The sequence below is a fragment of the Ictidomys tridecemlineatus genome, chromosome 5 (assembly GCF_052094955.1).
Source record: "Ictidomys tridecemlineatus isolate mIctTri1 chromosome 5, mIctTri1.hap1, whole genome shotgun sequence".
Taxonomy (NCBI): domain Eukaryota; kingdom Metazoa; phylum Chordata; class Mammalia; order Rodentia; family Sciuridae; genus Ictidomys; species Ictidomys tridecemlineatus.
Window position 1 is genome coordinate 83,295,302 of NC_135481.1, and position 15,400 is coordinate 83,310,701.

At 32.7% G+C, this 15,400-nt stretch overlaps 1 protein-coding gene across 5 annotated transcripts in view; it reads left to right on the forward strand.

Moving 5' to 3' along the window:
• The window catches only part of Strn3 (striatin 3), an 89,573-nt gene that overhangs the window by 39,804 nt on the left and 34,369 nt on the right, over positions 1–15,400 (forward strand). For all 5 annotated transcript variants that reach the window (XM_078050260.1, XM_005322655.5, XM_021724683.3 and 2 more), the window contains exons 3-7: positions 35–108; positions 2,724–2,805; positions 5,332–5,505; positions 9,166–9,295; positions 10,827–10,968. In XM_078050260.1, coding sequence (XP_077906386.1) covers positions 35–108; positions 2,724–2,805; positions 5,332–5,505; positions 9,166–9,295; positions 10,827–10,968 — 602 coding nt within the window. The remainder of the gene's footprint in view (positions 1–34; positions 109–2,723; positions 2,806–5,331; positions 5,506–9,165; positions 9,296–10,826; positions 10,969–15,400) is intronic.

Below are 15,400 nucleotides of genomic sequence, written 5' to 3' on the forward strand. Positions count from 1 at the left end.
TTTTTCTTTTACCAATTTATTATTAAATTTTCAGGGCAAAATATCATAAATTAAAGTATGGCACAGAACTGAACCAAGGTGATTTGAAAATGCCAACCTTTGAATCAGGTAAACTTGATTCTTATTTCTTTTTTTATTAAGCTTGTTTTTAAATAGCAGACATGGTTTTTACATTCATTTTGCTTTGATGATTGACTATTGTGAATTGTCTAAAATTGGGAGAAAATATTAGAAGAATAAAAATCAGTAGTTTTGGTCTACATCTTAATCCTGAGGTTACTTGTTCTGTTTTCTGTGGATTGAAAACATGTGTGAAACTGTGATTGCATTTTGGTAGTAGTTAGAACTGAAAAGGTACCAAAGTGTTTATTTTCTATCTATAGGCAATTTTTCCCCCATTGTATGTGAGCTTATATTTCTATTGTTATTTAAAAATCCTTTTTTTATGGATGGAAATTGAGAAATCATGCTGAGTGAAATAAGCAAGCCAGACTCAGAAAATCAAAGATCTAATGTTTTCTCTAATATGTGGAAGCAAAGTAAGGGGCAGGGTTGCAAGGCAGGGGCAAATATCCTAAATATATAGGGGAATCAGTGGAGATGGAGAGGGAGGGAAGCAGGATGGGAAAGGGGAAGAAATGAGGAATGAATTTATCAAAAATCAAGTTATGTGCATCTATAATTATACCACAGGGAATTTCACCTTTATGTATATGTAGAAAGCACCAATCAAAAATAAAGAAAGAAAAAGAGAGACTTCTGACAGTAGGGTCGACAAGAAGGCTATATGACTACTCGGAATGTAAAAGCAAGGTCTACCATGTAGTCTGTCCCTGTCTTTATCTGTAAAATGAAGTTTCACAAGAACAGGTACCTGCCTGGCTCAAAGCCAGCTTAGCTTCTGTTGAGAGCTATAGACCCTTTATTGTTTAAGCCAGTTTGAGCTTTATTCTTTTATTTGCAGTCAGCGCTGTCCTGATAACCAGATACAGTCTGATAAACTATTAAAGAAGTCTAAAATAATAATAATAAAATAAATAAATAAAGGAGTAAAAGGAAGATCAGTACAGTACAGGAAAGAGAATAGGGGGAGGGATAAGGTGGGGAATGGGGACTGAAATGCAGTAAATCATATTCCTTGCATATATGATTTTGTCAAACTGAACCCAACTTCTCATTAAAAAAAAAAAGAACATCTTGGGGACAGATATTCTTTTCTTTTTCCCCCACCCCAAAGGTGCTTAACTATTGAGCCACAACAACAATCCTTTTTAAATTTCATTTTGAGATAGGCCCTTACTAAGTTTTGGGCCTTGCTAAATTGGTGAAGCAAACCTTGAACTTGTGATCCTCCTCAGCCTGGGATTACAGGCATGTACCACCATGCCCAGCAGTATTTTTTTTTTGAGAGGAGAGAGAGAGAATTATTTTTAATATTTATTTTTTAATTCTCGGCGGACACAACATCTTTGTTGGTATGTGGTGCTGAGGATCGAACCTGGGCCGCACGCATGCCAGGCGAGCGCGCTACCGCTTGAGCCACATCCCCAGCCCTATTTTTTTTTTTTTTTTAAAGCCAGTTTTCTTCTCCTGTGGTGGTAATGTGTGATTTACAAAATAAACCAGGGGCTGGGGTTGTGGCTCAGTAGAAGAGTGCTCACCTAGCATACGTGAGGCACTGGGTTCGATCCTCAGCACCACATAAAAACGAAATAAAGATATTTTTTAAAATAAAATAAACCAAATGTTATAAATAGAAAGGTAGGTAGGGGGGCTATTAGATTGGAGTAATTATTTGTACAAATCAGGAATTGCTTGTGTATGAGGGAAGAAGGAGAAGATACTAACAGAGAGTGTTAGGGTTAGAGAAGTAATGCCTGCATAGTATATTTAGACTCTAAGAAGTCTAGGAGCCTAATAACCATGAGCCATTCTAATAGTTCTTAACAGTAAGTGTGGGGATTGGTTTTGCAAGCTCTTCTCTTCTTCACAGTGTCTTTATTTTAAAAATGGGAATTTATGGGAAAACATTTCTATAATGTTAATACCAAATAGTTAAATTTCACTCTACAGATACTTGAGAGCTTAATTCACTTGAAATTACACTTAGGTATTAAACTAACTTTCTTGCTTGCTTCCTTTTCCTCTTTCTTGGCTGAGAATTGAACCCAGGATATCACTTTACTTAAACTTTAAAATGCATATGCTTTGTTATCTAAGATTAAAATGTGGCTCTTTACCTATTGTAAAAACTATCCTCTGGTTTAATTTTTAGTTCTAAAAGTGAAATTGGCTAGAAAAAGTCTTGTGATATAGACTTAAGGTCTATTGATATAAACTCAAAATTCTGTTATTCATTATTTTATATGTACTCAGTATCTTGCCTATTGATTTTGAATAGCTTATGTAATACAGCTTTTTTATTTCAAAGGCATTTAATGAAGTTGAATTCTCATTGTTTAAAAAAAATTCCTTATAACATATTGTCTCAAAGCTGGAGCCTTTGATTTTTGATCCTCATAGTAATAAAGTATACCTGTATTTTCTAGTTTTAAAATCATTACCATAAGTAATTGAGTGACACATAGTAATCATACTTTTGATTTTTTTCAGATCCTTTACAAATGTTTAAGTCTGTTTTGGTAGGACTTTATCCTTAAGAAAATGTGGCAATATTTTTAAAAGTTAATAATGTGTGTAAAACTTTTTTTCTTAATATTTAGAAGAAACCAAAGACACAGAGGCTCCCTCAGCACCTCAGAATAGCCAGTTAACATGGAAGCAAGGCAGACAGCTGTTAAGACAGTGAGTAATGGTTTGTTTTCAGTTCTCTTTAAGGAACTAGACATGAAAGTGCTTACACTGAGTCCTTTTACAAGTAAAAATTATTTAATTATAGTGGAACAGTGTGTATGTTTTTCATATTGGTTCTTTGTTGTTTTGTAGATACTTTGAAATTTTTAAAGTTTGTTTCCTTCAAGTTTTAGGGTGTTGTTGATTTCTTATTGCAGGGTAGAATGTCTAAAAGACTGGGTGACTTAAAGTTCAGAACATAAACAATATAGAGTTCATATTTACAGAATCCCTCTAACCCTTTCACTACAAATTTCACATATTTGGTTTCTCTTTAGAGTCAGGATATGACTGGTTTAGAGAAGGAGTTTAGCTGGTTAACTGAATCTTTTCAAAATGGCTTACCAAATCATCTTTAGAACAATTTTTGAGGAAACTTTTTCATGTTTTAATTCTTTGCAATGATGGAATTATCTGTGGCAAATCCTGTTTATTATCTCTTACCTAGTTTTTCTTTTTTTTGAGAGAGAGAGAGAATTTTTTAATATTTATTTTTTGGTTTTTGGTGGACACAACATTTTTATTTTATTTTTATGTGGTGCTGAGGATCGAACCCAGCGCCCCGCACGTGCCAGGTGAGCACACTACCACTTGAGCCATATCCCCAGCCCAGTTTTTCTTTTTTTTATATTTTGAAAACTGGTACTTTCGCCCTGCTTTTACAGTTACTGAACTCTTTTGGTTCTGGACATCTATGCCTTCTTCTTATTAACCCTTTGAAGTGTTGTCAGATCCCAAACTACTCTACTGCTTCATAATCTGTATAGTCATTAAGTATTCTACCTGTCTCACTGTGGTTGCCATGTTATTTACTTTATGATATTACCTTAATATTTAAGTCCTTGACTATTTCACTTCCCTTTTTATCTCTTCTGTCTGTGGTTGTTTTTTTTTTAATATTTATTTTTTAGTTATAGGTGGACACGATATCTTTATTTCATTTTTATTGGTGCTGAGGTTTGAACCCAGTGCCTCACCTGTGCTAGGCGAGTACTCTACCACTGAGCCACAACCCCAGCCCCTGTGGTTGCTGTATTTCTATTTCCTTAGCTCTAGCTTAGACCTCATGATCCATCACCAACATGGTACTAGTAGTACCATTTTGCTGCCTTCTGGTCACCCCTTCCTCACCATTTTATTATACCTACCTTAAAACCTCATCCTAGTTTATCTGCTTGTTCTCAAGGGTAGTTTATTTCCAAGGTCTTCCTTCCTGTTCATTTTTTAGCTTCAGAAGAATGTCAAATGGAAAACAGATTAAACAGCTGTCACAGCATATTCAAGAGTCTTTTGTTGTTCATACTTAATTGTCTTGGAAGCAATTGACATTACTCCTCTTTGAAACTTTTAGTTTTGCACCTGTGACATCACTCTCTCCTATCATTTGTCCCCCCTCTCATTTCTCAAGTATTTTCATTTTCCTTTGATATTTTCTTACTTTTCTAGCACTTGAGATTTATAGGTTTGGGCAGATTTTCTTTTCTTACTTATACTTATTCTTTGGGTGATTTCAGTTAAATCCATAGCTTTAAAATACCATCAAAGACTAATGACCCAAATATGTATAGCCAGTTCAAGCTTTTCTGAGCTTTTTTTTCTTGGTGTGGTTGAATGAACCCAGAACCTTGTGCATTCTTCTAAGCTATGGATCTATGTTCCTAATAAATTTTGTCATTTGATTTTTTTTTTTTTAATGGATACCTCATAAGCCAGATTCTGACTCTGTATTCTCTGTTTCATTGAATGGAACCATCAGCCAGTCAGAAACCTGAAAATCTTTCATTTTACTGGCATGTTTATTTGTGAATTGAGTCATGAAGATTAGATCTTATTTTTCTCATGTTTATTCTCCATTTTTAGTTCATGCTTTGTTGGTGACCTAACCAGTCTCCATTTGTCACAACAAGTCACTTAAAACTCATTATCTATGTGTCATGATCTGTTCCTTTCTTCTTTTCAGTCTAAGTTAAATATCCTGGTTTAATAAGAGAAAGTTCGAAAAACCACAGAACTAGAGAAATACTACGAAATTTTACATACCAGAAGGAAAATGAGACTGCCCATCAATCTCTAGTTATGATGTCTAGGTTTAAACTGTAGCATGCCACTCTTTGAAGGTTCAATGTCACTTATTCTTTATTACTTCTTGGACATTAAAAAATATTTACATCCACATGCATGTACACATCTCATCAACTGCTAAAAGCTTTTTAAGGCACTAGGACTTTTTAGGTTTCAGTATAATTGGCCCTTAATCAATGTTGGCCATGCCATGAGTTTTCTTATTTACATTTTGGTTTGTAGTTGGCTTAGTTCTCTTACAGATGAACTAAAACTGTTTATAGAGAAGAAAGATGTTGAAACAAAGAGTATATTTATAGAATTATGGGTTTTTCTCAAAATTATTTGATAGGATTTTAAGATTGGCAGCTGTTAGTATTTGGGATTTAATATTTTTAATTTTTAATTCGCTTATAGGTACCTTCAGGAAGTAGGTTACACAGATACAATATTAGATGTACGGTCTCAGCGGGTAAGGTCATTACTTGGACTCTCTAATTCAGAACCAAATGGATCAGTAGAAACAAAGAACTTAGAACAAATCCTGAATGGTGGTGAATCTCCGAAGCAAAAAGGACAAGAAATCAAAAGGTATGATTTACACTGTAGGCTACCATTGTTTAATTGGTACTAAAAATTTCTTTAGCTCCTTGTTATTAAACTGTTAACAGTTTTTAAAGCACATGGAGTTCAGATATAAAAATACCCCACCCCACCCCCAAATGGTACCATAGGCAAGTAAATTTTGTACTTGGGTGCTTTTAAAGTTTCTCTTTGTTAAAGTTTGTGCCAAGAGAATGATTCCAGTTTGGAAATAGGTACAGAATTAAAATGCAGATTCGAGATTGATTTCATGAAGTTCAGAGCTATTTTATCATCCTGATTTTAAGTGTCTGCTAGAGTATTTAAATTGTAGTGTTACTCTTCTACTAGAATGAGCAATGGTTATTTAGATAGTAGTATGAAAGAAAAAAGACTATATTTTGTTTGAACTACCATATACATGTTTTTTAAAGAAAAATACCTTTGTTGAGATAATTCACATACTATACAATTCACACATTGAAGGAATGTAACTTAATAGTTTTTAGACTATTCAAGAGTTGTTCGGTCTAAGTTTAGAACATTTCATCACCGTAAAAACAAAACCTGTATCTATTAATTGTCACTTTCCATTCTCCCTTACCCTCCATTGTAGACAAATAGTCTACTTATTATTTCTTTAGATTTGGATGTTCTGGATATTTCATATAAATTGTCTTTTGTGAATCATCTATAAGCATAATATTTTCAAAGTTCATCCATGTATAACATGCACCAGTACTTTATTCCTTTTTATTGCTGAATAGCATTTCATTTTGTGGATGATAATAGCATGTTTTGTTTTATGTATTATCCAGTTGAAGGGCATGTGGATTGTTTTCACATTGGGAAATACTGAATAACTTTGAGGAACTACCAGACTTTTCCAGAGTGGCTGCACTATTTTACATTCATATCAGCAGTGCTATAAAGGTTTTGGTTCTTATTGTCTGTCTACCAGATATGCTTTTGATTTATAGAAACTTCATCAATGCAAGAAGTCAAGCAGTGAAACGTCTTTCATTTTTTACCATGTTATTCTGAGTAACATAGGTGGAAACATTGAAAAAAAAAATAGAATAATTTTTTCAAAGTGTCAAATACCAAATTAGTTGATTTAGAACTTAGAAATTGAGACTGGGTTGTGGTAAGTAGTAGAGCGCTCGCCTAACATGTGTGAGGCACTGGGTTCAATCCTCAGCACCACATAAAAATAAATAAAATAAAGGTATCGTGTGCATCTACAACTTAGAAAAAATAAAAAGAACTTAGAAATTAATAATATCCACAGTTTATAAGCTAATGTTATCTTATACCCTTAATGTATTTTGAAGACATATAATTGTCTAAAACGTGTTCCATAAACTTGGTAATTCAACTCAACGCAAGCTTTTTTTTTTTTTGGTTGTGCTGGGTTGAACCCAGGGTCTTGTGCATGCAAGACAAGCACTCTACCAACTGAGCTAGTGCAAGCTTTTTTTTTTTCTTTAAAATTTTTATTAATTATTAATGGACCTTTATTTATTTATATGTGGTGCTGAGAATCAGACCCAGAGCTTCTCACATGCTAGGCAAGCGCTCTACCACTGAGCCACAACCCCAACCCCCTAACACAAGCTTTTGATTTAGGGTTTTTACTTCTGAGAAATAGGCTCTTTAATAAAGTCAATTCGATATCATATAGGGCTTATATTTTCTTTACTCTGATTTCAGGAAGCATTAAGTATTTTGTAGCATTAGAGAAAAAGTATCACCATGCATTTTCAACCACTGGTTAGTCTGTACAGCTAATCATACTAAGTAGTTCATAGAATTTATCAATATTTTAGACTAATGAAGTTTGCTGTAGCATACCTGAGTCTGAAATCTGAATTAAAGGTCCATGACAGACTATACTGTTTTTCCTAAAACTTCTTGCTTTTGCAAGATAATGACTTCATAGTAGTTTTTATGGGGGTGGGAGGAAACAGGCAAAAGCCATATACTACAAGCTCTGACTTCTTAACAAACCTTTTAATTGTACATTATAGTATTGTTGGCACAGCATTATGTACAGTAGATCTAGAACTTCTCATCTTTGAATCTCTACACATTGAACAAATCCTCATTTCCCCCTCCCTCCAGATCATGGTAGCCACCATTCTACTAAGTTATTAATAGGCTATTGAAAACTCCTAGGAATAAGAAAAGGGTTTAACACGTGTATAGAGATTTCAGCAAAATGGTATTTTATCACGTTCTTATTTATAATAGGAAAAAAAATCAGAAGCAAACTTACTATCCAATAGTAAAGAATGATAAATTTTAGACTCATCATATTAGGGGCAGTATGCCTAATGGTTAAGAGTGTGAATTCTGAAGATAGACTGGATTTGAATCCTAACTTTATACCACTTACTAACTTCGACTTTGGGCATAGGACCTTATATTTCCAGTTTTGCAAAATGGGGATCATAGGATTGATGTGAGAAAGAAATGAATTAATGTAAGACAATTATAACAGTGCCTGGTATGTAGTAAACATTATGTGTTTGATCTTATGGAGTATTATGTATCCAAGTGAAATGTTAATCCCCCTAAGAGTAGTGTTTACTAGATTCTATATAGTCATCATCACTGTTCTGTTTCTTCCTTTTTTTTTTTTAAATTTTTTTTTATGCCTTAATTTTATTTATTTTTATGTGGTGCTGAGGATTGAACCCAGGGCCTCACATGTGCTAGTCAAGTGCTTTCTGCCACTGAGCCACAACCCCAGCCTGTGTTCTGTTTCTTAATTTGTGGTAGTAGGGTGTTTTGGGTGTATTATAAAATATCTACTTAAGTTGATTCAGTTCTTACATAGATCTTGTGAGAAAAACTGTGCAATGTCTAAATAATGGTCTGATTTATCTTTGAATCTCCCGCTATCATTCCTTTTCCTTTTGTACTCTGTTTATAATCTCAGGGCCAAAATTTATAGCCTTCCTCTAGAAAGTACACTGATTGTTTTTAATCTTTTTACTGTCTAGCCTATCTTTTGACCTCATTTTATTTTCCCTTCATCTTGATATTAATTTTTTATTCTATTATTTGCTTTTTTAAGATGAGAGGTACTAAATTGTTGACAAAGAAAAGAAATTTGTAATACAGACTTCGATTTAAACATGGACGTCAAAGGCATTTGCTTTCCAAAAGTTCTGCACAAATGACTGTAAAGGGCTTAGTTCTGTGAAGGGCTTAAAATGAATCAACATAATTGAACAAAAAAATTGGTTATAGCTAGGTACAGTGGCACATGCCTACAATCCCAGCAATTTGGGAGGCAGGAAGACTGCCAAATTCAAGGCCAGCCTTGGCAACATAGCAAGATCTGTCTCAAAGGAAAAAATAGCCCTTGCCTAGTATTTGTGAGGCCACATTTGTAGGCTCAATCTCCAGTACCACCAGGAGAAAAAAAAAAAAGAGAAAAAAAATAAAGATACCAAGGGGGTGGGTGCAGGGGACAGGGCTTGGGAGTTCAGTGGTAGAATGCTTGCCCAGTGTATACAAGGTCTTGGGTTGGATTCTCAACACTGGAAACAGAGAAAAAGAAGAAACAAACAAAAAAGCGGGCATTTAAAATAGGAACCAAAAAGAAATATTGGAAATCAACCTTTATGCCTTTGGTTTCATCTTTTTCCTTTCCCACAGGCCTACTGGTGATGTTCTTGAGACATTCAATTTCTTAGAAAATGCTGATGACAGTGATGAAGAAGAGGAAAATGACATGATTGAAGGCATCCCAGAAGGAAAAGATAAACATCGGATGAATAAACACAAAGTAGGAAATCAGTTTTATATTCTTATTAGCTTTGGTATTTGAATAGTAATTTGAATAATAATTTTTTAGATAAGTTCCATTGGGAATAATTGATCATTGTTTATAGCATGGCACCTCAAAGTTTTATATATTTTCAATTCTTACTGAATTATGCTTATATAATGAGAATTATTATTTGCTGTATTGTTCATTAAACAGGCATGAAGAGGTCTGTTTTTATAGGACTAGTTTAGTGGGTTTTTATTTTAGTCTTTTTTTTTTTTAAGTTGTAGTTGGACACATACCTTTATTTTATTTATTTTTAATTTTTGTGTGGTGTTGAGGATTGAACCTAGTGCCTCACATGTTTGAGGCAAGTGCTCTACCACTGAGCTACAACCCTAGCCCCTAGTCCAGTGGTTTTGAAACTTTTTTAAAAAGTTAACATCCATGAACTGGGACTGGGGCTCAGTGGTAGTGCACTTGGGCTGGGGCTGGGGCTCAGTGGTAGTGCACTTGCTGGCCTGTGTGAATCACTGGGTTCGATTCTCAGCACCACATATAAATAAATAATAAAGGTCTATCAACAGCTTAAAAAAATATACATGTATTAAAAAAAAAATGTTAACAACCTTGCCACTCTGGCCACAATTGAAAAATCACTGCTGAAATTTTCTCTTCATGTATAATACACAGGTGATAAAATTACCTGAAGCTGCCATGGGTATATTCCCACCCTGGGTAAGGGGTAAGGGAGTAATGTATGGACTGTAAATATGTGTCAACATTCTCATTCTTTGGTAAGGATAAATAAAACTTTGCTCATAACCTAACAAATAGATTTATTTTATTTTAGTGGTGATGGGATTGGCTATAGGAGCAAAAGTGGAGATCATCCATTTGTGAATTAACAGAATAGTGTTCAGTATTTCACAGATGTAAAAAAAGTTGTGAATAAATTTAGGTGTGGTACATTGGAATTTTTTAGTAATATAGAAAAAATGACAATGTTCCTCAAAAGCTTCTAGTCTACAATGGCAGGTTTCAATTCTTACATATCCCACATGTATAATATATACTTTTAGAGAAACAGATTTTTTTATTCTTTCCTACTCTTTTTGTTCTGGGAAGTAGGATGCTAATATCATACCATGAACTTAACATTAGTTATTAAGCTACATAGATCATGCATGCAATTTAATTCAAGTATATGAGCTCAATTCAAGATAAGCTGTCAGAATGTGAGTGAATCGTTCTTTAATGGGAGCACTGAGAGTCTACTATAATTAAAGAAGTTAACTCTTGATGAATAGCACTTTAACCATTTTTTATATCACAGTATTTGAATCACATCTTACAAATGGCTTGGCATAGTACTGTTGAACCATTTATCTAAGATATAATTTGAGACTTATGAATTACATAGAAAGTCTAAAAATTTGGATCCAAAATAATTTAAAAATGGGTGTGAAAACATGGTTATATGAAACACTAAAAGATCCTTTTAAAATTTAGGATTAAAAATAATTCTTGGTTTATATTCTGTTTATAGATAGGTAATGAAGGCTTAGCTGCAGACCTAACTGATGATCCTGATACAGAGGAAGCACTGAAAGAATTTGATTTTTTAGTGACTGCTGAAGATGGTGAAGGAGCTGGAGAAGCACGGAGTTCAGGGGATGGCACCGAATGGGGTAAGGTGATAAAGAAATATGGGGGTGGGAGGAAATCTATCATTTAAAGATAGAAAGATTATTATTATGTGGAATTTTTGTATCTGAAGGTATGGTGGAAGGTAAACAGAGAGCAAGGAGAAGTGGTATTGAATAATTACAGAGTATTTTGTACCAGTTTATTTAGATTTGGTGACTAAACTTTCATATTTTACATTTATCTTGATTTAAAGTTGAAATGTATTATTGATTTGGAAATCTCTTTCCTCATAGCTTTTTTTTTTTAATAAGCATTACTCATTGTTAGACATTCCATTATTTCATTTGATTAGTCTAGATTTAAGAGGACACAAGTCTGAGTAAGTAGGGTATTACCTGACTTATTGATAGGCAGGAATACAGCTCTACAATGAGCAAGATTTAATGAAGACATTAAACTTTTTCACATGTAATAGTCAGTGTGCAAATGTTAAGGCCTCAGTTTTGGAAGTCATACATAATGCTAATAATAATTCAGCCAAAACCAAAAGAGAGAAAACAGTCTGTCTGTACAGGGCTAAAAACTCTATTTGGTAGTAAAATAAAAGTCTAAAAAAATATTTTAAGGCAATAGATTATGTCCAGTGTGTTTTCCCTGTTAAAAATGTTCATTCAATCATTGTTGAATATTGACATGTTGTCTGGTAGGGGTGGAACTCAGAAGTGTTTATAGAGCTTTATTGGAGATTATGTTAATACATCAAAGTTTTGCTTTATTACTATCAAGAGCAGTTATCACCAAATTGTTTAAAACTACTTTGGTGATACAAATCATAACTTGGAGCTTTAAAAAAATTCCTCATTTGTGTATTGAATCTGAAGATTGCTAATAGCAAAAGAGAAAAACCTTCTATTAAGATGATATTTATTGACTTTCTTGATATAAAAATTGATTACTTAAAAGATTTCACATTTTTATTAAGGTTTCTCTTTTTTCTTTTTCAACTATCTTTCTCTTTTTTTAAAAAAATCTTTATTTTGTTTATTTGTTTTTATGTGGTGCTAAGGATTGAACCCAGTGCCTCACAGGTTCGAGGCAAGCGCTCTGCCACTGAGCCACAACCCCAGCCCTTATTAAGGTTTTTCATTGGGTATAATTTCAACCTCATATTTAGATCTTTCTTCTTTCTTCTAAATGGAAATGGAAGACCATAAACTCCACAGTTGCTTTCTAGACTTAGTATGTTTTTGTACTTATTATCTGAAAATGGCAATATTTTAGAAATTTATTCTTATTCGGGAGAAACAGTATAAGATTCCATTTTTTGTTTTGTTTTTTCCCCCTAGTTTCTAAATGTATCCCATTCAATGTTGGAAATTTTTTTTCTAATAATTTTAAAAGTACTAATATTTTGTTATTATTAATATTTTAAAAGTACCTAGTATTTTATAATGCATTTCAGAAGATTTGGAACCCATAAATAAATGTGTGGAAGAAAATTAAAATATACCTATATGCTACTTTGTAGTGAGAACCAGTTAACATTTGTATTAGCATATGACTATTTATATGTAATTTATTTAAATAACAGAGGGTTTATCAAGCATCTGTTTAGCTAAATCTTGGCAGATATTCATTCCTATTGCCTGAACCTAAAGTGACTAGAACTTAGTCAAAAAGATAAACAAAAATTTCAGAAATTTAATTTGTGAAATTAAATTAAATTAAATGTTTTATTATTTTAATTAAAAAGTACCCAGTTATGTAAAACTGAATAGTTCTTCTGTCCAAAGACTTTCTAAGGCAAAGTTCAATACTTTATGTACTTTTTATTATCAGCAGTTGAGTGACCTATGTCTCATTATGTAAGTGGAAGTAACCAGTAAAGCCTCTTAATTCCGGATGGAACTGAAACATTAAAACATTTTAAGGTTTTTTTTTTTTTTTGGTACCAGGGAGTGAACCCAGGAGCACTTACCCATTCATTGAGCCCCATCCCTGTTTTTAATCTTTTATTTTGAGAAAGGGTCTTGTTAAGTTGCATAGGGCCTTGCTAACTTGCTGAGGATGGCTTTGAACTTAAGTTCTTGATGAAATAAGGAACTCGCTCAAGTACAAAGTGGCTCAAGTATTTTTTTCCCATAAGAAAAACTATCAAAGGACCTATACAATATTCTTAAAGTTCATCATTTGTACTCAACAAATGTCATTAATTTTGTCTGAAACAAAGAGGATAGATATGCAACATTCCTTTTATATTTATTTAATTTTCTAGGGATTTTAATAAATTTATAAATGGGAAGGTGGTGATTTTCATATTCAAATTATTGGGTTAAGAAGATTTTAGCATAAAAAAAGAACACAGATTTTTTAAAAATAAATTCTGAATCCTTTTATAAAATCACTGCTACTTAGAAAGATTTAATCCTCTCTTTTAAAAAGAAACTTTTTTTTTTAAGTTATAAATGGACACAATACCTTTATTTTATTTTTGTGTGGTGCCAAGGATCAAACCCAGTGCCTCAGGTGTGATAGGCAAGCCCTCTAACCCTGAACTACAATCCCAGCCCTTAATTCTTTTTTTATCTGTCATTTACATGAGGTAGTCTGAGATTGATGTTAGTAATTTTTAAGTTCTTCTCATTAAAAATTTAAGACACCAACTTTTTTTTTTTAATCCCCCTCATAGACACTAGACATTTTTAAGGATGTTTGAAACTTACTCTTTGAAATTGTGATCTCTGGAAATTAATAGGACTACAAAATACCATTGCTACCTGAATCTATGTTTTTAAATACTGTGGGTAAAGTGTTGAATATTTGCACGAAATGAAGTTAGTTACAAATTTATGCTACAGTTAGATGATTTGTATAATTCCTCTACTTTGGTAATCAGAATTATCATAACAGAAATATTATGTTTTGTAGTTTTGAGTTGTTAGGAGTCAACTTTTTTGTGCATGTTTGTGCTTTCTTTTAGACAAAAAAACGTTCCCATAATTTATTCAACCTTATTTCTCGGTATTTTTCCCCCCCTAGATTTTTTAAAAACAGGATTAAAATGTAGAAGATTATGCTGCTTCTTCCCCTTTGCTCTTACGTAATTCTTATAAGCAATATCAAATCAACTGTTACTTAACAGGCAAGTTTTAGGATGTTGTTTGTGCACATATGCATTCACCAACCTATTCTTTGCACTGCCTAAGTTTACCTTTGTTTTCTAGATTTGAGGTTATCTTGCAAGTAATATTTGTGTTTTTTCCTTAAGCTTATCCTTTTTTCATTCTCTTTGCTTTTTCACTCCACTCTTTTTTGCTACTGTAGTTAGAACTATTCACAGCTTTAATCTCTCTACAAAGGTCTTTTAGAAAACTGTTCAACTATATTAATTAAAATTTTCTGTCCTAATTTCCTAAATAAAGTTTATATCATTCAAGTGAGGTTTTTCTCTCTCTGATATAAAAAATATTTCGTCAAATGTGTTAGTTTGTCTTGCTTGAAGTAGCTGACAGAAGTTGTTAGCAGTCATTAAGAAGACTGCAGAATGATTAATTATTTGGATCACATTTTTCTAGGTGTATTCAGTAAATTGACAAGATTCCTGACATAATACAATTTTCAGGAAACTTCATGATTAGAGTACTTGAAAACTTTATTTTCTCTTAAGTCAGTATTACAACTATGTTATGAACAGTATTATAGATTGCAGATTTGACAGTCCTACCTGTTAATTTCAGTTTGCATAACCTAGTTTCAAGTAAAGTTAGCAAATTGAAGCATAAACTTTAGTTTTTTGTATGTTGACCACCTATAATTTTAGGTGTAGTCTTCAGAGAATAACTCAAAATTGTAGTGATAAAGACTCAAGATACAGTAAATATTTGAATTTCTGTGTGCTGTTCAAATATGAAAATTTCTTGTTTGCTACATACAATAGTGTATAAGTGGAAAGGTGGGGTTTTTTTTTGTGTGTGTGTGTGTGTGTTTTGTTTTTGTTTTTTAATTTTATGTCCACATTATAGGTTGAGTCAGGAAGGCTTTGCAAGTTTCTAAGATTATAAACTAGAGTATATTGAATTAACAAGTATTTTTTCACTAAAATTTTATTATTCAGTCTGATTGGCTTAGCCTAGGTGTTTTGATATAATTTTTATTTAACAGGGTTTCATAAGCTCCTAATTGTTAATCTATAAGTTAAATTTCCCAATAATATGACTGCTTTAAAACTAAGTAAAAGAATCCCCTATGTACTTAAAATAATTATGAAAGACTTAACTATTTTTGTACTGCCTCTTTTTAATGTTTTTTCTCTAGTTCACTATGAGTGAGTATTTTCGAGGCATAGCATTTACTTAAAACAAATTATTACTCACTGAAGTGTTATCTTTAGCAGATGTATAGCAAGATGTTTTCACTTCTCCATGCTTGTCACTGTTTTATCTTACCCTAAAAAAACCAACTCTAAAAAATTCT